Below are 25929 nucleotides of genomic sequence, written 5' to 3' on the forward strand. Positions count from 1 at the left end.
TCCTTATGGTGTTTGAAATGTTTTGAGTCTTGACTATATCACTTTCAATATCCTGGTTGTAATATTGTACTATAGTTTGACAATATACTAAACAATACCACTGGGAAAACTAAATAAAGAATACAAGGGAATCTCTCTGTATTATTCTTACAACTGCATGTGAATCCATAATTATCTCAAAATAAAGAATTTAATTTTTAAAAATTAGTAAAAGAAGAAAGATAAAGAGAATCATAGATCCCACCTGATGTTAGTTGAGTTCCAAAATAAGTGTATGGATGATTGCAACTCCAAGTTAATTTTGCTTTGGTTGATTTCCAAACATTTCATAACATCCTTTAAAGTGGATGAAGAACCCTTAGGATGCCATAATTTAATGCTGTGAATAATTCAGGAACTACATGCTGTGAGTAATTGTGAACTAACATCAAATACAAACCCGATGTTACTGTTCTTTTTCATGATATTGTTCATGCATATATGGACTTGGTGTTTGCAAATATCTTAACATGTGGCAAAAGCAAAGTACAATATTTTGAAAAGGTACGGTTTTAGAATAACTTTAAGAGTAAACATTAATAACCTCAAGCATAGTGACCCTGGCTTTTGCTTATGGATTTCATCCCTGGCTTGGCACCCTGCGGCCCTCGCTGTCCACCCAACAGCCCCCATTACCCTTCCAGAGCACAAGAATTCCATTAGGCAATGTGACCTTGGAACTCTCAATGTGTCATTAATCTATGCTGGCAGGAATGATACAACATTGTGACTAATAGGGAATTCTTCCAACTGCTTATTTAAGTTTTGTCATGGTACCTTTACAAGTCCACCCTGGTTTAAGAAGGTATAAGGAAGAGCATAGAGGAAAAGCGAGACCTGAATCAGTATCATCCTCATCTTTATCACTCTTTATGAATGTCTTTGGGTGTGCTGGGACCAGATTAGATGAATTTTATGATGAGCAAAAGAAGAATAAAACCAAAAGGAAATGATTTTTTTTAGGGAGGAAGAGGTCAAAGAGAGAGATTTTTTTGTTTCCCTTTTCAGATAGGAAGAAGGTTTTTAAAAAGAATTTTGGGAGAAGTGTAAAATACAACATGGGTAGAAGGAAGTGAAGACAAGAGAAATTAAAATCTATAAACTCCGAGAAGGCGGAAAAATATTTAGGCAGAGGTCAAAATCATTGGTGGAATAAAGTTTGGAAATAATTTGAGATTAGTTAACTGTGGCCAAGTGCAAATACAATAGTCAAAAATAGTATCTAACTGCCTTATCTTCAGACATGAAAAGTCAGAGAATTGTTAGATACCTGCAAATACAATACAGTGCAGGAAAAGACCACAAAGCATATCGTCATCAAGATAAAGGTCAACTGAACAGAGAACTCATACCCTATTTGGGGAAAACTGTTGCTAATTAATTTATATTTAAATATAATTTCTAAATACTTTGTCAGAAGTTGTTTGTACTTTGTTGACCCTTAGCAAATTCTACAGCAAATTCTACAGCAAATTCTTTTTTGCAATCTAAATCTTTTCTGCTATGGTAAAAAACATCAACCTATTCAATATATATTTAATGAGCCTTCTAGTGCTGTGTGGACTCAGAACACAGCTGGGCATGGCTTCTGCCTGGCAGTTGTCTTCCCCAGGGATTCAGAGAAGCTGGAGTCACCCAACCAGAGTTGAAGTCATAATTCCATTGTTTACTAACTGCATAAAATTCTCTTAATCACTTAATAATAGCTCCTTGCTTGTTTACTTTAACATAGTTCTTGTTTTGAGAATCAAATGAGATAATATATACATGTGATGGGCTCTGTAACTTTATAAAACACTATATAAATTTGAAAGATTTTTGTCCTGGGACCATGCCTTGTTTATATCCTTCTTTATTTGCCTTTATATCTTCAAAATGTAGCCCAGGGCCTGCCACGTACTAAGTATGAGCAGCAATTGTTGGCTGTCTCCGTAAATAAAATAGAAAAATATCTGAACTCTTCTGGATCTTACATGCTACAGACAACAAGCATAATAAATTCCATAGCATACTAGAAGATGATAAATGTGGGCCAAAAAATTAAATCAGAATAAGAGGAACTGAGAGTCCTAAGGGTACAGGATGCAATTTTTAAAAGGGAGGTCAGGGTTGGTCTTATCGAAAAGACTATAACTGAGAAGAGATTTGTAGGCAGTGAGAGTGTTAGCCATGTGAATATTTGGGTGGAGAGAATTTTGGACGGAGGAAACCACCAGTATAAACACCTGAGATGGAATGCTGCTTCGCTTGTTTAAGGAACATCCAAGAGGCCAGGGTGGCTGGGGTGGAATTCAGCAGAGAGAGAAGAAATAGAAAATGAGATCAGAAAGATCGTGGAGAGGGTGTACAATGGCAGGTCATGACCCTAAGTGAATTGGGGGCCCCCACAGAGTTGAGAGGAGCAGAGTGATGTGGTCTGACTCACATTTCAAAAGAATCACTCTGGCTGCTCTTGTGAGAATGCACAAAGGCAGAAGAGGGGCCAAGGCAGAAGTAGAAAGACACTTTAGAAGCTGCTACAGTAATTGAGGTGAGAGACAACAGTGGCTTGCATGACGTTGGGTAGGGCTGGAGGTGTAGAGAAGTGGTCAGATTCTGGATATATTTTGGGAGTTAAGCCAATAGGATTTCCTGACAGAATGACTATGGCGGAAAGAGAGGAATGCAGGATGACTCCAGTGTTTCTGTTGACAACTGGAAGGCTGGAGCTGCCAGCTGAGAGAAGCCTGTTGCAGGAGCCAGCTTGGGGGACAGATCAGGAGTCAAGGTTGGGCTTATTAAGTCTAAGATGTCTATGAAACATCCAAATAGGGATGTCAAAGACATGTGAGAGTAGGGAATTCAGGAGCACGGTCTAAGCGTCGAACAAAAATTCAGAAATTGTTGGATACAGATGGTTTTAAAGCTGTGAGACTGGCTGAGAGGACAGATGGATGAGAATAGACAGAGAAGTCCAAGGAGGGCGCCCCGGAGCTCTCTGCTGTTAGAAGTTGGAGAAAGAGGAAGGAGGTCAAAGGAGGCGGAAAGAGTGACGAGGAAAACATAGGAAAATCCAAGAAATGTGTGGTGTTCCGGAATCCAAGTGATGACAGTGTATTCAGGAAGAGAGAGTGGTGATTCTGTCAAATGCTTGGATTTGTTAAGTAAGTTAAGGACAAAGAATTGATCTTTGGATTTAGCAATCTAGAGGTTATCAGTGACCCTTACGAGAGCAGGACAGTGGTAGTTTTGGTAGTGTGAAAGTTCAAACTCCTGTTTGGAGGGGTTTAACAGAGAACAGGAGGACAGGAAATGAAGACAGTGATAGAACTCTTTCAAGTATTCTGCAAAGGGAAGAAGAGAAGTGCTGTGGGAGCTGTCAGGGTATGAGGGGGGATCAAGAGGGATATTTTTCAAGGTGGAAGAAATAACAGCATGTACGTAAGCTAACAGGAATGCTCCCGTGGGAATGGGGAAGCTGATGATGCCAGACAGAGAGGGAAGGGTGGCCCATTAAGAAAATGAGAGGGGATGGGAGCTTTAGAATAAGATACAAAGACTGGCTGAAAATAGGGTCATGAAGAATTCATTTATAGAAACAAACAGGTGGGAAGGCAGAGTGTTGGGTGCAGATGCTGGTAAGTGAGCAGCCATCATGGTGGGAGATTACGGCAGATCCCTTCTGACCCTTCAATTTTATCAGTGCAATAAGATGCAGAGCAGTTCAGCAGAATGTGACGACAGGGAAAGAATGACGGAATTTTGAGAGAACAGAAGGTATGGAATAATTATCTAGGAAAGTGCATGAGTGAATGAACTAAGTGAAACATTTTATAACTGTCAGGCAGCAAATGTCGAGATTACACTAGTGAATAAAACAAACAAACAAAAACAATGTTTTCCTTATGAATCCTGTATTCCACATAGTGGGCAATAAATAATAAACATAACAAATACAGTAAGTAAATAGCATAGGGCCATTTAAATTCATGGTAAAACTAGTCAGATGGTTTTGTATCTTTCATCAGACACATGCTGCATGGTGTAGTTTTGCAGTGAGTAGTTGGGTAATTTGGATTAGCCAGGGTTGTTGTTACTTAGCAAGCCTGGTAAAGAGAGTGGGCAAAGGGGTTGTGGGTGTCTGCAGGCTGGGCTAGGAAAGAGGAGAGAACATGAAGAGGGTGAGTAGCAGTAAAAAGGTGGTAAGCTCAACGGATTGGAGGATGCATTAAAGAATGAATGTGGTTAACTCTCTGGTACATCTGACTCATATTCCCCATCCTCACCTCCCTGCTCTAGTGACTAAGAATACTGCCTGCATTGGACTTCTAGCTCCATCATTTATAAGATCTCTATTCCGTTTCACTTTAATTTTGTGTATTCCTGTCTAAAACACATTTTCTTAATTGCTACAGTTTCATAATGTATTGATAACCAGTAAGGCAAACCCCTAAATAACCTATTCTTTTTCAAAATAAAAATAAAATAAATTTTCATGGGAAAAAAAGCTGAGAGAATTTATCACCAGTTAAAGGAAATACAAAAGAGTGTTCTGTAGGTGCAAGGAAAATGATCCAAGAAAGTAGTTCTGAGATGTAGGAAAAAATAAAAGCAAGAAAATGATAAATACTTAGATAAATCTAAGTGAGTGTCAACTTATAAAGTAATAATATTCCCATGAGAATCATAAGTATATAGAGAAAATTAAAGTACATGACAACAATACTGTAAAAGTCAGAGGTCAGTAAATGAGGCTTAAGAGTTCCAAAATTTTACATTGTCCTAGAAGAATAAAAAGTACAATGATTAATCAGATATACATGTCATAATCTCTAGGAAGGAAATAATTATTAAATAGATAATAAAATAATGTATACTTAGTATCCTTTCTATTAGTAAGCTAATAGAAAAGAAACCTAAGTGATAAAAATATTCAAATTGATCCAAAAGAAGCTCAAAATGAAGATAAAAAAGGAAAGATGGAACTAATAGAATAGAAAAAGTAAGATAGATCAGTAGGACATTAACTCCAGTCACCTACATCAATGCATAAGTATCTCAATATCCTACCAGAAAGAGAAAGTTAAGATTTCTCACAGCCTGAGTGTAATAGAGAAATCCAGTTTAGCATAGTGGTTTCAATATGGCAAGTCTTCAACTTCTAGTTGATGACTAAATGAATGAATAATTTAATGGAATTGCCAGGCAGGGTTGATGCATTATCAGCAAATAAATGTAAATGGAGCCCCTGAAATTGGCTCTAATATGGGTAAATATGTAAACACAGCCATGTAGGCATGGCTTCCCTCTCCTTGTCCTCACTCACTTGACTGAGGTCCTCACTCTGTCCTCAGATGCAGAAAACACACGATGACCACTTCTTGCAGTGACAAAGTTGTGAATTGACTTAGACAGGTGAACACACCTCATTCCACATGGGTGTTTTTGTTTGTTTGTTTGTTTTTGTTTTAGTCCAGAAACTTCCTATTCTTTCAAGTATGTGCTTTCTACGCCCTCAAATTTTCTTTTATTAATGACTGAAGAGGCTGCCGTCCCCTGATGTGTGATTGAATTTCATAATGTCCTCCAGTCCCCAAAAAAGCCTTATCTCAAACTACACAATTCCAACTGCTTTAGTCTCAGAGTATCTTGAAATAATGATCTGACTACCTGTTAGCCTCATGAAGGGAAGGAATTCTGGTCCATCGAAGAAGAGAATCCTCATGGTTATGATAACTGGACAAGGAGAAGAAACATTTTGAGGAAAAATATTCAACTAAATTCAACTCTACTCGGGCACACTATTTCAAGTCAAGTTCTACCCCAGCTCTGGGTGGCAGGCAGAGCAGGAGGGAGACACAGCACGTTCAGCGGTGATTGGCCAGTCCTCTTCCAGTCCTTCTTCATTTGCCTCTTTGAATACTTAACTATAATAACAGTTACCATTTATTAGGTGCCTCCTATGTGGGAGCCCTTTACACACGCTATCTCCACACCTAATGACACTCTTTATTTTACACATTCAGAGACTGAATCAAGAATTCGATCATCTGCCCAAGGCCAGACAGCCAGTAAATGGCAGAGGTGAGATTCACACCAAGGTCTGTGGGACAACATCTCTTACACCATGCCCTGCTTTAAAACCAGTTCAGTATGGCGCTCCCCAGCCCCGAGCCTTGCCCACAGCCCACACTCATAGTCCGCACGATAGTGTGTGCTGTGCATTGACGACGGATCCGTTTTGCTCTTGTGTGGTGAGGAAAGCTTTAAAGCACGGAAAGCTTGTTTTACTTTACAGGCAGCTTTACTTGTAATGTAAATCAGAATAGGTAACATATACATATATGTTTTCATTATGTTATTTTTATTTTTAATTTTTTTTCATTTTCTTTAATCTTTTTTTTATTTCAGTATATTATGGGGGTACAAATGTTAAGGTTACATATATTGCCCATGCTCTACCTCCCACCCTCCCGACACCTGATAAATGGTATGTCCACTTAAGTGTTGATCAGTTAATACCAATTTGCTAGTGAGTACATGTGGTGCATGTTTTTCTATACTTGAGATACATCACTTAGTAGAATGGGGTCCAGCTCTATCCAGGAATATTCATTACGTTATTTTTAAATGTTCACAATTTTATTTTGATAAATGAAAAATTAGAAAAGTCATATCACGGCTGTCAGCTGAAGTCCACGCTCCGCTGTGCACGTTCATCTGTGACTATGGACTATAGTTGACACTGGTACCGAAGTGGTTAAGGTTCTCTGGAAAACCAAGAAAACCACAGACAGCTGGTGTGTTATAAGACATAGGAGCACAAGTAGGTAAGTAATCCTGCTACCTAATTGGAAGCAAGGAAAGCCATATTTGTTGACCTTGTATTATGTTTTAGTCACAGTACCAAGTGCTTTTATCTAGTACTTAATTCATTTATTCCTAATTCATTTAGTCTTAACTCATTTATTCCTCACAATAGCCTGGTAAGGGAGATGTTTCTATCCTCAGTTTACATATGAGGAAACTGAGGCCTAGAGAAATGAGCAAAGTGTCCAAAATCACATAGTTAATAAGATGCGAGGCTCTGAGTTTGAAAGTCACTGGTTTCAAAGCCATCATACCTTGTTGTGTCCTGTTTTAGACACTTCCTTTTAGGAAGAATGTGGAGAAATTAATCAGAAAAGACAAGAAAACCTTACTCAAGTGGGTGCCAGGTGTAGAGGTAGTTTAGTACAGGGAGAAATCTAAGACCAGAACAGGGAGCCAGAGCACTGTACTGGGACTCCTGAGGCTTTGCCTGGACCCTGGTCCCGCTGATGCAGCCTCAGGCAGGACTTAACCTCTTTGGGCATCAGTTTCTTCCTACATTAAAATGTGGGTTTTTAATTAGGCGATCTCTAAAGTCCCTTCTAGCTCTTAACGTTCTGTGTCTCTAAGAAGGAAGAGGGCATTGGCCGCATTCCTCTTCTCCAAGGAGCATGAGATGGTTCCAGGCTGGTCCTGGTTGACTCTCGCCATCCTTGGAGGTGGTCGGGTTTGATGCCACCAGAAGTGGGAGGCGAGTCGCATGCTCTCTGTCGGACCTCCTCCGGAGCCCTGTGATTGTTGGGCGTCCAGAAACTCTCCCCGGCGCATGGGTTTAAAAAGAAAACTGAGCGCCGCAGGAGTGTGACAGTCCCTTGTAGGGGCCCGGGTGTCCCACCAGGCGAGGCCCCAGCAGGCTGGCCGTGGCTTTATCAGCCGCAGCTGGCACTGCTAGGCCGGGGCTGGCGGCGCGCCCAAGTGGGCTGCGGCCGCGCCGGGCGCCCCCGGTGGCGAGGGCGGCGCGCCGGGCCCCTCGCGCGCGCCTGGCCTGCGGAGCGAGCGGCGCGGGCGGCGGGAGCGGCTCCTGCGGGCCGGGGCCCTTGCCCCGGCGGCAGAGGGAGGCAGCACCAGCGCCGGACGCGCGTGGGAGGCGGGGGCCAAGCCGCGGCGAGCAAAGTCCAGGCCCCTGGGCTGCAGTGCCCGCGCGCCCGGCGGCTCTGCCAGAGACGCGCGACGGCCGAGGTGAGGGAGGCGCGGGGCGGCGGCGGGACACCCCGGGGCTGGTGGGCGCGGGCGGGAGCGGGGGAGACCCCTACCCGGAGTCCCCCGGCCGAGCCCCGTGCGCCTGGCGCGGCGCCCTCGGGACGGGGCTGCGAGGAGGCTGGTTGACCCCCCAGAGCCCGAGCCGGTGCACTTGGACCTGAGGCTGTGGTTTCTCCCCAGGCTGAGATGGACCTTGAGGCGGCAGGGAACGGAACAGCCCGGAACCTCAGGAGAGCGGAGGGCGACTTTGAACTGGGCAGCAGCAGGTACATCACCAGCAGCCACTGGCTTAACTGAGAATCAGCAAGACTCAGTTCAGCTTTGGAAAGAAGTTGAGAAAAATCGGTTGATGTCTTTGGCCTTTGTTTTTGGAGGCTTCTTTGAAAGATCCTGTCTGAGGTTCTGACCTTGGAGCAAAGTTTTAAGTGACCTGGAGGAATGTCACTGAGGCTCCTTTTGGAAGAGATACGGGAAGAAAACTTTGTCTTTAAAAGTGCCCCTTCCCTTTTTGCAGGGGTGATTCGATGCATATTTGTGTTGTATAACATTCATTGTATTATATAACTCTTAAAAGTTTTACAAATGATTTTCATGTACATCATCTGGTTTTCAGGCTTATAGAGTGTCAGACATCTGCTGTTGGTGGTTGTGCTTTCTGAACAAGCGTAGTGAGGCAAAAGCTCCCCTGCTCCTCCTTCTCTTCCTCCTTATCTTTTCTTACCCCTCCTCCTTCCCCCATCGCCAGGCTTGTTCTGTATTTCTCCTTTCTGGGAGGCGAGATGGGGAGGGAGACCTTGTGCAGTCTTATTCTTTCGAAACCTGTACATCCAGATCAGTTTTTGTTCAAGTTCATGGCGGGTTTGGAAACTTCAGCGCTTCCTTTGCTTGCGCCTCTTTCTGCTGGCTCTGGCTGTGGACTTGGTTCCCAGGGCCCATGTTAAGCTCACTTCACAGGCTTTGGTGGGGGCAGAAGCAGAAGCCCAGTGTTGTTGTGTCTTTGTTTCCTCTTTCACTGTGAAAATAGTGAATCATTTTTGCCTTTAGCCCGAAATAGTTTATGAGGCTATTATGGTCTCTGAGTTCATGCCAGGCCACCCAGAACTAATTGACCTGTGTCATCTAGTGATCACCCAGAGGGACAAATTTATCAGGTTGTGTAGTTTGTCCTCAAGCTGCAAGGGGCCTGATTAGCTAACTGAAAATATGCCTATCTGATGCTTAAACTGAAGTATTATTTTAGTCTGTTAACGTGTTCGTACAGTGACCTTGCTGTATTCTTTGTAAGTACCATGATATTTATTCTTAGAAAATTTAGTTTTTCCATATAGAATTGGAAAACTGATGGATGGTGTTACTTCCAATAGAAAAATGTGGTTTTCATCTGCTAGCCATTTAAGCTGGGATTGACTGTGAATCTATTAATAGATGGCATTTTCATGAAGAAGGCTATTTATGTATTTCACTGGCTGAACATTTGATGTGTGTACAAAGAAGCTGTCCCTGCAAAAGGTGTAGTAACATTCCAGAAATCAGGGAAGTCCTCAGAAGGGAAGCTCACAGCCTTCTGTTGGAAAGAATAAAATAGCTCAAAGGAGAAATACAGAAAGTTAAGAGTAAGTTAAGACTGTAAGATTATGAAATTAAATATAATGATACTAATTTTTATACAAGTAGACCAAAGATTATACATTCAAAGGAAGTTAAGCTCACTTCAGTTATCTAGAACAAATTAAGAGTTAGTTTTTGCTTGTTCCAATCATGCTGCTATTGCCTGTGGCATGTTCTTTTGAACATATTTAGTGGCAGATCTTTGTCCAGTGATTTTAGTAAGTGCTGTACATAATTTGAGGCCAATTCTTAAGTGTAAAACTTGGTCACTTAACTAGATAAATGCATCTTTTTTATTTTTATTTTTTTGAGATAGGGTCTCACTCTGTCAGCCTGGGCTGGAGTACAGTGATAAGATCATAGCTCATTGTAACCTCAAACTCTTGGGCTCAAGTGATCTTCCTACTTCAGTCTCTTGAGTAGCTAGCATGCCACCATGCCCAACTAATTTTTAAAAATTTATTTTGTAGAGGTGGGCTCTCGCTATGTTGCCTAGGCTAGATAAATGCATCTTATGTTAAAAATCTCCTGGCCAGGCACAGTGGCCTGTAATCCTAGCACTTTGGGAGACTGAAGTAGAAGGATCACTTAAGCCTGGGAGTTTAGGACCATCCTGGCAACTTAGCAAGATTTTGTCTTTATAAAAAATAAAAAACATTGGCCAAGCATGGTGATGTGTACCAGTAGTCCCAGCTACTCAGGAGGCTAAGAAGGGAAAATTGCTAGAGCTTATGAGTTCACGGCTGCAGTAAGCTTTGTTCATGCCACTGCACTCCAAGCCTAGGCAACAGAGCAAGGCACTGTCTCTTAAAAGAAGAAAAAGAAAAAGAAGAAAGAAATCTCTGCCTTCATGGAGTTTATATTATTGTATGGAGGACAGACATAAATAATATACATACTAAATAAGTAAACTCCAGCTAATGTTAGAAGGTAATGAATGGTATGGAAAAACATTAATCTAGGTTAAGGCAATCAGGAGTGCAAGGGGGAAGTACTTTGCAATTTTAAGTAGGGTTGTTAGGGTTGATCTTACTTTTAAGGTAATATTTGAACAAAGATTTCAAAGAAATGAGAGGAGAGAGCTATGTGGGTACCTAAGGGGAGAACATTCCTGGCCAAGGTAACTGACAATGCAAAGACCCTAAGGTGGGAACATGTTTAGTGTGTGCACAGAACAGCAGAGAGGCCAGGGTGGCTGGAGCCGGGGTGGGAGTGAGAGATGTGGTCAGAGAGATAACAAGGATACTGATCATGTATGGCCTTACAGGCCAATGTAAGAATTTTGGCTTTTCCTGTAGGAAAAATGGGAGCCATCATAGATTTTTGAGCAGAGAAGTAACACATGCCATGTGTTTTTAAATGGTTCCTCTGGCTGCTGTTTGAGGATGGACTGACTCAGGCATAGGGGGCAGTGGAGAGATTAGGCAGGAGGCTCCTACTGGGGAAAGCAATAAATGTGGTGAGAAGGGGTTGAATTTTAGATGTGTTTTGAATGTAGAACCAACAGCATTTCCTGACACCTCTCCCCACAGCCCTTCAGAAGAGCGGTCTTTACTAATTTTAGATCAATTTGTAAAACTGTTTTTAGAAAATGGAGAATTGAATTGATTTGGCAGAGGCTGATAGATTCATCTTCTCTGTGTATGTGAGTTCTGTGTGGCAGGTGATCATTTCTCATGTATCCATAGATCCCTGTAGTACCTTGGACAGTTACCTGTGTACTTGGTGACCGCCTTGCGGTGTTTGTTACACTGGATAATTTTGGCAATTTATGAACATCACTCTTATATTTGAAAATATTATAATAGTTGAGTATAATAATTACTCAGATTTATGTTCAACTGACTGCTAAGCAGTGCGTAACAGTTTTAAATTCAAACAATTTTATTTTTTTACAGCAACCAAGACAGGAAAAAAATGAAGAAAGTGAATTCGATTGCACCATTAACATTGGTAAGCTGTGAAATATTAAATGTGAATCTACTTGCCTTTCATTCAAATTTGGGATCTTAAATCAACAGCTATAGAGCAAATACTTTCAGATTGTCTACAGGCAAGTACTATAGATCATCCCATTCTGCCCGGAACTGCACCTGTGCTGTCTTGGGTTGGCTTATGATAGTTAATACCCCCCCTTCTCAGGATGGATGATAAAAGAAGACTTGGACAGGCTGGCTAAGACACAGGGCAGAGCTAACAATTTCCTGTTATACAGAAAATTGAAAATAAGATCTATGTTACCAGCATCATGCAAACTCACCAATTTCAGGAAATATCTCTGCATTTGCTTCACACATACACCCTCTAAGTATAGCTTAAAATAGGCTTGCTCATAAAGAAGATAATTGTTAACTACAGAAATTTTAAAATAATTAAGAAATCTGTGTTCACATTTGGCTTCCAGGAAAATTGGCTAAATATAGGTAACAGGGATTCTGACTATGCTTAAGACAGTTTTTAGTGCTTTTCTGCTGGTGCAAGGCAAGCCAACATATTTCTGGAAAAAGTCTAATCTGTTTTTCATTTGTAATATGTCTCAGAGAGGCAGCTCAAGAAAGCATTTGTCCATTTTTGGTAACTATGATGTGTTTCAAACTGTGACAGGCATTATTTGATAGCAAATTAAATGGCATGTCAGCTGAAACCTCCAACTTAGCAATTAAATGGATAAAAAGACACCACACAGCCACGCTCTCGAACATTGCTGCATACTTCTCATGTAACCACAAACCCCTCTTTTGTCCTCTTATCCCTTATTCTTGTTTTTTGCTTGTTTGTTGTTTAAAAAGTCTCAGTAAGAGGCTGGGCACCATGGCTCATGCCTGTAATCCTGGCACTTTGAGGAGCCAAAGCAGGAGGACTGCTTGAGGCCAGGAGTTTGAGACCAGCCTGAGCAAAAGTGAGACCCCCATCTCTACAAAAAATAGAAAAATTAGCCAGGCATGGTGGCACATGCCTGTAGTCCCAGTTACTTGAGAGGCTGAGGCAGGAGGATCACTTGAGCCCAAGAGTTTGAGGTTGCAGTAAGTTATGATGATGCCATTACACTCTAGCCCAGAGAACAGAGTGGGACCCTGTCTCAAAAAAAAAAAAGTATCAGTAACAGTAAGAATATTTTTAAAATTTAGTGCTTTGGAGAATAAATTGTTTATAAAACTAATCTAGTTTAATGTATAGGTTTTAAATCTGCCTCCTATAGAAAATAAACCATATATATATATATACATATATATATATAAATTATATGAATGCTATAAACCTTAAAGTAGAAACATAATTTTCATTTGAATTTAAAAGTTTTAGTTGAAACTAAATTGAAATTTAATCTTCATTCTACCTCTGAATAGATATTTTTTGTCCTGAAATAGGTTTAGGATAAAACTGTGCTCTAACAGGAATTAGAAATACATTGTTTTGTTGAAAATCACTGAAAACAAGTCTTGGTTTACTTAGAATGTTACTGTGAAATTCACCTAACTTTAAATTTAAGCTAAGAGGCTGTAAAGTTGTATTCAACTAGTATAAAGAGAATATTACATGGCAACCTGACCCTGTGCTTTTGAACTGTGTCTGACTGACCCAACTGCTCTGTCTCCCTTCCCCAGGAGCCACTAAAAATAAACCTTGGTGCCAGACATGGTGGCACCCACCTATAATCCCAGCTTCTCGGGATGCTGAGGTGGGAGAATCACTTGAGCTCAGGATTTGGAGACCAACATAGTGAGACTCTATCTCATAAAAAATGAAAATTAAAAAAAAAATTTAATTAAAAAAAGAATCTTGGGGACACTGGTCCCTTTTGGAATAATTTTTAGGGATGCTTCCGCATTTGCTCTCTTTTTTGTTTTTTGAGACAGAATCTCACTCTGTTGTCCCCAGTAGAATGCAGTGGCATCATCACAGCTCACTACAACCTCAAACTTTTGGGCTCAAGCTATGGTCCTGCCTCAGCCTCCCACGTAGCTGGGACTACAGGCTGCATGCGCCACCATGCCTGAGTAATTTTTTTCTATTTTTGGTAGAAATGGGGTCTCACATTTTGCTCAGGCTGGTCTCAAACTCCTAACTTCAAAAGATCCTCCCACCTCAGCCTCCAGCAGTTCCAGGTGGCTCACAGGTGTGAGCCACCACGCCCAACACCCATATACTCTTGACTTTACCAGTGTCCCTTATTTCATTTCAAACTCTACCTGCTTCTGAGCCTTTTTTTTTTCCTTCTTGTACATTGCTTGCCCTGTGTGTTTGATGATGGAATTTGCTCCTCACCCTGGATCCCCAACCAGACTTTTGAAACTCTTTGAGAATGGTTTGCACACACATCCCCTCCTCACCATGTGCTTGCGGGCTCAGACTCACCCAGGGTATTGACCCGGTCTGACTCAGCCTCAGCCCTCAGAGACATCACCCTGCCAAGCCTGACTCATCACCCACTCTCCTGACAATCATTCCCTGTCCTCAAAGGGGGTGGGGGAAATGGGCAGAGTAAAAGGTTTAAAAAGTGAAGAGAGATGCAAGAGACAGAGGGGAAGCTATGGAAATGGAAACTTAAGAGAAGGAAGATGTTGCCTACAAGGCAGAGGAGGAAAAAGAACAAAGAAAAAGAGACCCATAGATGGGTCCATCAAAACTAGAGAGAAAAATGGGAGACAATGGAAAGGACTAAAAAGAGTGAGTATCAAAGTCGTTTGAAGTGTTATGACACTGATCTCATGGTTAGTTCTTGGGAGTTCTGCGCTTCACTGTGACAGCTGGCACCACCTTTCTACTCTGAAGGTAGCACTAAGTCCCAGATCCTCAAGTGTGCGCCACCAGGCCTGCTGTACCTCTCTCTAACATAGTGTCCCACACTTTGTACTGTGACCTTCAGAAATTCCACTGCCAGGAGTTACTTTTACGTGCTCCATGTAGCTTCTAGTCACCTTGCTGTTCTAAGCCTGAACACCCCCTCCTTCCCCCACACTCCCCAATTCTTCTCCAGCTAACTCTTTCTCATCCTTCCAGATTCTATGTAAGTATTATCTCCATGAGCAAGACTTCCCTAAAATGCATATGTGGACACTCCATAATGTTTGTTGCACCTCACTGCTAAGCTGCCATTTTAAAGCTAACTTAAACCTTTTAAAGTGATCTTATCCTCAAAACTCAGCATCTATTATATTTTCCATTTTTAATTCTCCCTCTGAAATATTCTGAATGCTGTTTTAAAGGATATGGTGTGTGTGTGTGTGTGTGTGTGTGTGTAAGTTAATACCTACCTTTAGCTATTCTTAATTTATTACCCCAGGAGCTCTAGGAAATCAAATAATATTTCTTAATAGAACCAAACCTTAATCTTTTCTGATTATATTGTGGACATTCACCCAAATCAGATACTGATTAAACAGAATTATATTGATTTCTTCACAGAATACAAAATAAATAGAATCATGAAATTATTCTGTTAATGATTTGGGTTGAAATTCTCCTTCTCTAACACATACATCTGCAGCTGTTAGAAAAGTGCTGGCCAGGTGCGGTGGCTCACACCTGTAATTCTAGCACTTTGGGAGGTTGAGGCAGGAGGATCACTTGAGGTCAGGAGTTCGAGACCAGCCTAAGCAAGAATGAGACCTTGTCTCTATAAAAAAAATACAAAAATTAGCCAGATGTGGTGTTGCATGCCTGCAGTCCCAGCTACTTGGGAGGCTGAGGCAGGAGGATCATTTGAGCCCAGGAGTTTGAGGTTGCAGTGGTCTATAATGATGCTACTGTATTCTACCCAGGCAACAGAGCAAGACTCAGTCTCCAAAAAAAAAAAAAAAAAAAAAAAGTACTGACTTAAAGTAAAAATTCAAAGAACATATAATTATAGAAAAAGAAATTCCATTCCACAGTTAAGTATTATTTTTTTCCCCCTTTTTCAGTTTCGATACTCTGATTGGCAAGATAAATTGTTTATGTCTTTGGGTACCATCATGGCCATAGCGCACGGCTCAGGCCTTCCCCTAATGATGATAGTGTTTGGAGAAATGACTGATAAATTCATTACTACTACAGGAAACTTCTCCATTCCAGGTAAGAATTTTTTTTCTCGATTTTTTTTTCGATTAATAGTATTTCTTTAACTAGGTAAAAGATTAGAAATTGATTTTGCTATTTATTATCTACTTGTTTAATGATGTGAACATCTGATGAATCTAGATATCACAGAAGGAGTTGTAAAATTCTCAGAAAATTCTTCAAATACTCATTAAATTTTAAGAAATACATGTCTATTGTTTGACTTTTAGTACAGAGTAAGGAAATACACATGAAGCTTTGCATACAATAGAGCAGGAAAGTCACTCTACTTGCAGACAGTGGAAATATACAGAGTATATCTATGCAGTGTCCACCCCATTAGTAACTACTGACAAGGTTCAAAATCCATCAGATAACATGGCAGTACTTCTTAGCGGTGCTCAGCTTATAGATCTGTTTCTGGGTTTTCTTTTTTTCTCTCCCCTCCTTCTTTGTAAAAATGTATACCCATTTTCTGTCTCTAATTTTTGGGTCAACCAGATTGCCTGGAAGTTGATATCACACTTCACTAAAGAGTGAATGGATTCAGTATGGGCGTGCTATATGCCTTGCACGTCACCCAAAGGACTATAATCACCAAAGAGCCAGGGGAGCCCCATAAAGTCATCTTTAAGAGGGGTCCCTGGCAACAGCATTGCAGCAGAGTTCCAGTGGACATAGTTGTTTTCGTATTAGCCAAATTCAACATAGAAAGGAAGATTTCCACACTTTCTACCAAGCCTGAAGGCTGTGTTCCTCTAGGAGACCTTTTAGGCACTAGGCTGGAAAAGATTGAGTGAAGCTTTATTGGTGCACAGATAGCAGAACATTTTTACAAAACTGGTAAAGGAAAGGCAGCAAGGATACTGGAGAAAATGTACACTCCGTGATTTAGGTAGCATTCAGTAAGAGCTTTCAGTGTTCACTGACTGAAAACTATATATTTAGTTACCATTGTAGGGCTTAAGTGTAATTTCCTAAGAGACTATGATTGCTTGATTAATACAATAGGATGTGCTTACATAAATACTGATAAATATTAGTGCCTTTTAGAAATCCAATAAAAGCGTCCTTTGTATATTTAAATAATTATTAAGGGTACATAATAGTTGTATATCTTTATAGGATATGTGTGACTTTTGATACTGGTATACAATGTGTAATAATCATATCAGGGTAATTGAAGTATCTGTCACCTCAAGCATTTGTCATTTCTTTGGGTTAGGAACATTTCAATTCCACTTTTTTGGCTATTTTAAGGTATAGCCTAACTTTTTGTTGATTGTAGTCACTTTGTTGTGTATCCAATATTGTTCATTCTATCTAAATATCTAACTATATTTTTGCACTCATTAACCGTCCTCACTTTATTCTCCTCTCCCCACTTACCATCCTCTGGTGACCATCATTCTACTCTCTGTCTCCATACAATCAATTGTTTTTAATATTTAGCTCTCACACGTGAGTGAGGACATGCAAGATTTGTCTTTCTGTGCTTGGCTGGCTTATTTCACTTAATATAATATTCTCCAGTTCCATCCATGTTGTTGCAAATGACAAGATTTCATTCTTTTTATGCCTGAATAATATTCCCGTGTGTATATGTACCATACTTTCTTTATCCATTCATCCATTAATAGATGCTTAAGTTGATTCCAAATCTTGGCTGTTGTAAATAGTGCTGCAATAAACATGGAGTACAGGTAAAAATTGGTTTCTACTTAGGGTTAAAAAATCAGATTAATGGCCGGGCGCTGTGGCTCACGCCTGTAATCCTAGCTCTTGGGAGGCCGAGGCGGGCGGATTGCTCAAGGTCAGGAGTTCAAAACCAGCCTGAGCAAGAGCGAGACCCTGTCTCTACTATAAATAGAAAGAAATCAATTGGCCAACTGATATATATATAAAAAAAATTAGCCGGGCATGGTGGCACATGCCTGTAGTCCCAGCTACCAGGGAGGCTGAGGCAGAAGGATCGCTCGAGCCCAGGAGTTTGAGGTTGCTGTGAGCTAGGCTGACGCCACGGCACTCACTCTAGCCTGGGCAACAAAGCGAGACTCTGTCTCAAAAAAAAAAAAAAAAAAAAAAAAAAAATCAGATTAATGGATGAATGGAGAAACAAAATCTATTATATACATACAATGGAATATTATTCAGCCTTAAAAGGGAAAGAAATTATGACACATGCTACAACATAGATGAACCTTAAGAACATCATGCTAAATAAAATAAGCCAGTCAAAAAAAGAAAAATACCGCTTGATTCCACTTTCATGCGATATCTAGAGTAGTCAAATTCACAGAAAGAGAAAGTAGAAGGGTGGTTGGCAAGGGCTGGGAGGAGAGGGAATTGGAGGTATTGTTTAATGGATATGAGTTTCAGTGTTGCAAGATGAAAAAGTTCTCAAGATTGGTTGTAGAGCAGCGTGTCTATACTCAACACTACTGAACTGTGCACTTAAAAATAGTTAAGATGGAAATTTTATATTATATGTATTTTATCACAAAGTTTTTTAAAAATCAGATTGAAACAGTACAGCTCACTTATCATAGATGCATTCTCTTTTGGACTGATTTTATTAGTTGTGGGGTTTTTAAAATTATTTTACTAACACCAGGAAAATTCCACAACTTTATTATTTGGAGCAGTTTGCTTGTTCGTTTTGTTTTGTTTTTGTTTTTGTTTACTTCTAATTGTGAAACCAAATGGTTTTGAAGTTGGACATGGCACACAGGTGCCATGGACTGTGCTCAGGGCCAAATTCAAGGTCTCTCTGGAGCACGGCACGAGCAAGTCACTTACTGTGACTGCTAGAAACAGAAACTTACAACAGTTGCCAGCTTGGTTTCGGTGACCTCCAAATTATAAACACTCCTGTTTGTGACCCTTGGTCCTCTGTAGCCACATTTGTCATTAAGCCTAATGGCTGTCTTTGAGGATTTGGAATGGGAAGTTGCTCAAATATTATGAATTTCCAATATTCACTCTTTGGTAGTTTGTAAGAATAATATTCTCAAACCTCTTTGGAGAAAAATGAAATCTTTAAAGGTTACTCAAAGTCCAGGCTACTAGCTGATATGTTTAGAACTGTAGAGTTTATAAAAATCATGGGTGTTGGGGGACAGATAAAGTACATAGCTGAGGTCCCAGGAGATGTTTATTTAGAGTCTGTTCTTTAGAATTGCTGGATTCTTGGAGAGCTAGACTTAATGGGAGCCAAATGAAAAGAGAATGTTAGAAGAAAAAACGGTTTAAATTACAAGAGGGTCTGACAATGACTTATTGTGAACAGAGCCCGTCCTTGTCAACAGAATAAAGCTACTCCATGACAGAGTTGTTCCCTCACAATGATTCAGTTGTGCAGAAACTATGCACAAAACATTCTGCATCCAAAATCTTAAGGACACAGTCATAGAAAAAAGTTTCTCTGCAGAGCATCAAGAACTTGATATCTTTTTTTTTTTTTTTTTTTTTTTTTTTTTTTTGAGACAGAGTCTCGCTTGTTGCCCAGGCTAGAGTGAGTGCCGTGGCGTCAGCCTAGCTCACAGCAACCTCAAACTCCTGGCTCAAGCAATCCTGCTGCCTCAGCCTCCCAAGTAGCTGGGACTACAGGCATGCGCCACCATGCCCGGCTAATTTTATATATATATTAGTTGGCCAATTAATTTATTTCTATTTATAGTAGAGACGGGGTCTCGCTCTTGCTCAGGCTGGTTTCGAACTCCTGACCTCGAGCAATCCGCCCGCCTCAGCCTCCCAGAGTGCTAGGATTACAGGCGTGAGCCACCGCGCCCGGCTAAGAACTTGATATCTTTATGCCAGGTCTATGTAACTGTAATAATCTAGAAAACTCTGTGGGAAAATTGTTGTACCCTGTATGTCCTTGTGTTGCTTCATAGTTGAGGATGAAAAGGCATTTTTGAGACCTGAGTTACCTTAATTAACTGTCCATGCTGTCTAAAGTGCCTGAACAAACACCAGCTCTTTGTTTTGTGCTGAGCAGTTGTATAGTTCCTTGTCATAGGAGGCATTCAGATGGACTGGAGGGGGAGTTCTCCTTCCTGGCATGTTAGAATCACCTGGGGTGCTTTTAAAAAATATGATGCTCTGGACTCAGCCAAAGGTTCTGGATGAATTGGGCTTCAGTGGAGCCTGGGCATCTGTATTTTTAAAGCTCCCCATGTGATTCTAAAGGGCAAACAGCATTGAGAACCACCAAACCAATTGACTACTTGGAGATTGTTTATGAGACTGACAGGTGTAGGCAGAACAAGTGTAGGCCCTTTCCAGATCTAGAGTCCCATGACTGTTGGGGAATACACCAACACACATTTGTCTTACCTTTGTCACAGGCAAAAGAAACTCTGAGTTTCCTGGGGGCTCAGGGACTCCTTGGGTCATGACGCCAGCACTCGATTCCCATTTTTGGCCTGGACACCAAGAAAGGAACAGGTCAAACCTGAAATGCCCATGGATTCTTTTATTTCCTAGTGTGTGGGGGGGTTTAATTTGAGTTATGATATCCTCATTAAGAGAATGGAAAAGTTTGTGGTAGATATTAGAAGAGAAAAAAAAAAACATTTAAGATTTTACCATTTTCCACACTCAGGGAAATAGAAAATGACAATGATTTTTACAAATACCACGACTTTAGAATAGCTTGCCTGCCTCTAGTTCCAAACACAGTTCCAATTTGCCATATTTAAGACCTCAGGAAGGAAATGAGCACACAGAACTGAACTGATAAAAAGAGAAGTAAAATAGGGTATGACTCCTCACAGGTCTGATAGCTGATAAAGAGTTAGATTAATAATCAGAAACATGGCCGGGCACTGTGGCTTACACCTCTGGGAGGCCAAGGCATGGGGATTGCTTGAGGTTGGGAGTTGCAGACCAGCCTGAGGAAGAGTGAGATCCTGTGATCTCTACAAAAAATAGAAAAAGTAACCAGGTATGGTGACACTTGCCTATAGTGCCAGCTACTTGGGAAGCTGAGGAAGGAGGATCACTTGAGCCGAGGAGTTTGAGGTTGCAGTGAGCTATGATAAAGCCACTGCACTCTACCTGGGGTGACAGAGCGAGACTCTGTCTCAAAAAATAATCAGAAGCATTTCACTGTAAATATCAGTAGAAATTATAATCCTGAGGGAAAAATTATGCCACAATTGGAGCCACATACCTGGCAATTGATTCTGACAGTAGTTTGAGTTTTAAATAAATTTCAACCTTATCTCCACTTTGGAAAAAGATAAGAAGGATACACGGCATCCAGAAAACATGACCACTGGGCTGTTTGCACATGATAAAGGAACAAAGATAGACCCGTTTCTCTCCTAGGATCATAGGAAATGGGAAATACCTACCCTGGTGTGTTTTCTCAACAATGCTATGGTGATATTTTATGCTGTTGTTTTGTGAATGCAGTAGGTATAGGCTGGGTTTTGTTTTGTTTTTTTTTAATTTTTTCACTTTGTATTCTTAAAAAAGTAAAAATAAGTCCTTACCACATGAATCAATCAGTATAGTTCAGTGTTATGAGCACAGGCCGAACTGCCCGGGCTGACTTTCAGCTCTGCCACTTGCTAGCTGTGCAACTTTGGGTAATTTATTTCTCTGTGCCTCAGTTTCCTCTTCTGTAAAATGAGGATTTGTAAAATAGTCCTCCTTCATAAGAGAATTAAGTGAATCAACACATCTAAGGTGTTCAGAACAATGCTTGGGATAGAATAAATGCTAGCTATTATTAAAACATGGAAACTAGGAAAGGTACCTTGATATTTTTATCAAATTAGCTCAAATTAATAAACAATGTATTTCCTTCCAACCAATACTGCCAGAACTCTGGTAAAAATACCAAAATATAAGACGTGGAATTCAGGATGTTGGCTGTCAGTGATCCACTACCTTGCCATTGAGCAACTTGTTCTCTTCTGTCTGGTTTTTCCTCCTTTGCCATGGATATAATTTAGCCTCTCCTATATTATGTCATAGGAGACACATAAAGGAAAAGCACACAGATATAAAAATATATACAGACGCAAGTATCAGTAAAGTGTTTTGAGCCACCAAGAAAAAAAAAATTCCCTTTAAATTTTGTGTTTTCTATTTTAACTATTTCCCTGTTCTGCCTGCTGTGTGCTTATGGCTCCCCTGTCCCTTCATCAGCTCCTCTGTGCTGCCTTAGGAAGCTGCCTTGCGAAAGGCTGAGACTGCTAGGATGAGAGAGACCCAGGGAGGGCTTATTTTCCCCCATCTGGGCCCTTGAAGACCCATAACTAAACCCTTGGACTCTTTACTTGAGCAAAGTAAAAAGAGGGCACTTGAGTTTGAAAATAAAACAGCAATTTTTAAAGAGAACCTTAAATAAAGCATCATCTTGCTTTCATGTATTTAAATTCTTAACTAATCTTTTATTGTCCACTGAAGAATGATGAGGTTTATACATTTGGAAAGGAAAATTTTATTTCTCATAAAGGGTTACAGCTTGCAGGCTGGCCATCTTGCATGCCAAGAAACATAGCCTATGGCTGGAAGCCAAAAGCAAGCACTTTTAGGGAATGGTAAAGAGAACAGGAATTTATGTTGAGCAGGATGGCCACATATATGTATTTAATAAGCTATAGGAGGTGTGATAGGTGTTTATGGAAGGAGAAATATACATGTGCATAACTGAGCTTCATACCCTTCCATGAGACCCATGTTCAAAAAATGGTGGTGTTAGCATGATCCAAGGATGGAGTTTTCAGCCCTCTGATGTTGAAAGGTAAAGCAGAGTTCATGAAAACCCTCACCAGTCATCCTCCATAGACTGGCCAGAACCACTCCATGGTTGGTGGTCTTTTATCAGGAAGGAACACTGGCCAGTTGTGCCAAAACCACAAAAAGGGAGATGTAGTCATGAGGTTGGTTGAAACAGCAGTGGAGCAAGTCTTTCCAAAGGGCTGGTTTCTGTTTAACCCTCAGGGGAGAAAGCCTAATGGTGGTTGGGGAAGGAGGGGGTATAACAAGGCGTGTCCAACTTCCTATCCCATCATGGCTGGGAACTCAGTGTTAAGGTTTCTTTGGGGTCCCCTTGGGCAAGATGGGGTTTGTTCAGTCAGTTGAGAAGCTTAGGAAGCTTTATTTTTATTTCTCACTATTAATAGTTCAGTCTCTTTAAAATGTTTCATTTTTGTTTTGTTTTGTTTTTATTTAGTGAATTTTTCATTGTCACTGCTAAATCCAAGCAGATTTCTGGAAGAAGAAATGACTAGGTAATTAAGATATATATATATGTATATATATATATATATATATATATATATACCCATATACACATACATATATATATATATGTATATATGTGTTGTACTTTTTTAATGTTTCATTTGAAAATAATTCAAACTACAGAGTTGTAAGAACATACAAAGAGCACTTATATTCTTTACCCAGATTCACCTATTGTTATCATTTGTGTCCCTAAGCCCCCAAGTTAAAATAAGGTGCATACATCATGGTCCTTTATTGCAGTATGGTTCCTAAAAACAATGATATTTTCTTACATAACCACAGTGAAGTTGTCAACTTCAGTAAATTTAATTGATACTATACTTTTATCTACTATACCATCTGTATTCCAATTTTGTCAGCTGATCTAGTAATGCCATTGATAGCATTTCTCCCTACTTTAGTCTTCTCAATGAAGTCTCAAAAGCCTATAACATAATGTTTGTATGATTGTATGTCAACTAATTGCTGATTATAATGAGTGCTATCAGTATGCAAAAGCAGGCCTGAAAGGCTTCTATCTGAAAACATTTCATAAAATTAGGTTTAAAATATATTTAAAGTATTGAAGTATATTTATTATTTTTAAAGATACTAACTTTCTACTAATTTAGTTAAACCTTCCTTTCAAATTAGTTTGAATTCATGACATTTTATCATATTTTAAAAAAATGTTTCCAAATTCTGAGAACTAGGAAGAAGTTTTTTTGGTTCTTTGTATAAAAAAATATGAAAAATATTTAAAAAGAATATGGAAAAACTTACACTAAGAACCAATTCACATGTTCAATTTGTTTATTCTTTTATTTGCAGTATGTGAATAGTAGTGAACTTTTCAGTACAATATGATATGAAAACCTAGAATACAATTATGAAAGAAGAGTTAAATTGTATGTATAAATTGTCAATATTAGTTAAAAATTAACCATTAACTTCTTTTTTTTTTGCAGTTAACAGCAAACATTTATGTTTTCTTTGGCTAATATTAATAGTACAAGTAAATACATAAATTTGCCATCATGCAGCTTATCTTATAACTTAAGAAAAGAAAAAAAAATTAATGTATGTAAATTAGAATTTGTTATAATGTCCTACACAGTCTTTGTGATTAGTTTAATATACAGATTAATTCCCAGTTCTGAGAATTTCTCCTGACAGAGATGAATAAAGCACAGTATTTAAAAGAACCTTTCTAATTGTTTTCCAGATACGCATATTACTACTCAGGATTAGGTGCTGGAGTTCTTGTTGCTGCCTATATACAAGTTTCATTTTGGACTTTGGCAGCTGGCCGACAGATTAGGAAAATTAGGCAAAAGTTTTTTCATGCTATTCTACGACAGGAAATAGGCTGGTTTGACATCAATGACATCGCTGAACTCAATACACGTCTAACAGAGTAAGTGTATTGTTAATGTCACACTTTCATAAAGAAATGAACCACTCTGTGAAAATTTGTCAAAGGAAGATTTTAAATGAAAAAAAAAAAAAAAAAACTAGCTTAAGCATTTGATATATATTAGAAATGGATCATGTGACAGTCAGCTCTAGCAGCATCTACAGCCTGTGCCACCATGTGTTTTCCGTATCTGTTAGCTTGCCCCCAATTTATATAGTAGGTTCATTTGAGGACTGAGTTCACATCTTACACTTGTTTGTTTCTCATGGAGCTTACTACTAGAGGGCCTGACAGGGACTAGGCTCTCAATAAAGATGGGGAATGAATGAATAAATGATGGAACTAATTCACAAAGAGGCTTGCGTTAGTAACTGTTGACTCTTTACTTACTCAACAAATACTCAGGGGCCTGTTATGTGCAAAGAACCATTCTAGGTGTTTGTGATGTATCAGCAAAGATCTCTGTCTTTTTGGTGTTCACATTCCAGTAGGGGGAGACAGATGATAAACTTTTTCTGACTGAGAGGGCTGGCAAGGGCATAGTGAGCAAATGATGTCAAAAAAGAAGGGAAGATCAAGGCATATAAGGCCTTGTAAGCCTTGGTTAGGACTTCAGCTATCATTGAGTGAAATGGCAACCATTAGAAGTTTTTGAGCTGAGCAATAACATGGTCAGACTTTATTTTCAAAGGATCACGCACTGGCTGCTATGTTGAGAAGAGACAGGGTTGAGAATAAGGACAAGGATAGAAGCAAAGACATCTTCCCTATTACTTCCATATAATAGGACATTCAGTAATACTTCCCTGTTACCGTTCCCTATTACCATTGCAATGCTCTTCCTAACTCCTGCTTTTGAATAAATGTACTCAAAATGATAGTGCTTCTCTTATAGGATTGACTCATTTAATAGTATCAACTTTAATGATACTAACTTCTTAGAAGCATAACTAATTCTGAATTTCTTTTTCTGTTTAGTATTTCGGTGGGGAAAATATTAAAGAGGCTAAGACTCTGAAAAAGGCTTACAGTAGTATGAACAAGTTTTACTTGTCTGTGTGTTTGTTAGATGTCTACTTCATCTTTTCGACTGAAGACCTCCTGCCTGTAACCATTTAAGTATGATCTTTTTTAGTGACATCTCCAAAATCAGTGAAGGAATTGGTGACAAGGTTGGAATGTTCTTTCAAGCAGTAGCCACGTTTTTTGCAGGATTTATAGTGGGGTTCATTAGAGGATGGAAACTCACCCTTGTGATAATGGCCATCAGCCCAATCCTGGGACTATCTGCAGCCGTTTGGGCAAAGGTATGTGAAACCTGGGCATTTTCCTGTGTGTTAACCTCCACATACAGTCATTTTTAATATGCAGGAGTCTGGTACTTATACAGATCTGTGTTAAACATCAGTTGAAACCACATCCAGAAGCATGTTGTTAACATGGTAAGGAAATTAATTTTTAACACGATTCACAATTTCACAGTTCTTACCTCAAATACAGGTGTCTGGCACTGCTCTTATTTCTCTGGGTAA

The 25929-nt window shown here is 39.8% G+C and overlaps 1 protein-coding gene across 3 annotated transcripts in view; it reads left to right on the forward strand.

Moving 5' to 3' along the window:
• Positions 1-7839: 7839 nt before the first annotated feature.
• ABCB4 (ATP binding cassette subfamily B member 4) overlaps positions 7840-25929 on the forward strand; it is a 65576-nt gene continuing 47486 nt past the window's right edge. The window contains exons 1-7 of one of the 3 annotated variants that reach the window (XM_076006462.1): positions 7840-8067; positions 8269-8354; positions 11595-11649; positions 15600-15750; positions 22928-22985; positions 24206-24397; positions 25533-25704. In XM_076006462.1, the coding sequence (XP_075862577.1) occupies positions 8275-8354; positions 11595-11649; positions 15600-15750; positions 22928-22985; positions 24206-24397; positions 25533-25704 (708 nt within the window). In that variant the 5' untranslated portion in view covers positions 7840-8067; positions 8269-8274. Of the gene's footprint in view, positions 8068-8268; positions 8355-11594; positions 11650-15599; positions 15751-22927; positions 22986-24205; positions 24398-25532; positions 25705-25929 lie in introns of those variants that run through there. The other 2 variants (XM_020289811.2, XM_020289813.2) reach the window with 2 other exon arrangements.

The sequence above is a fragment of the Microcebus murinus genome, chromosome 9, assembly GCF_040939455.1.
Source record: "Microcebus murinus isolate Inina chromosome 9, M.murinus_Inina_mat1.0, whole genome shotgun sequence".
NCBI classification, from domain to species: domain Eukaryota; kingdom Metazoa; phylum Chordata; class Mammalia; order Primates; family Cheirogaleidae; genus Microcebus; species Microcebus murinus.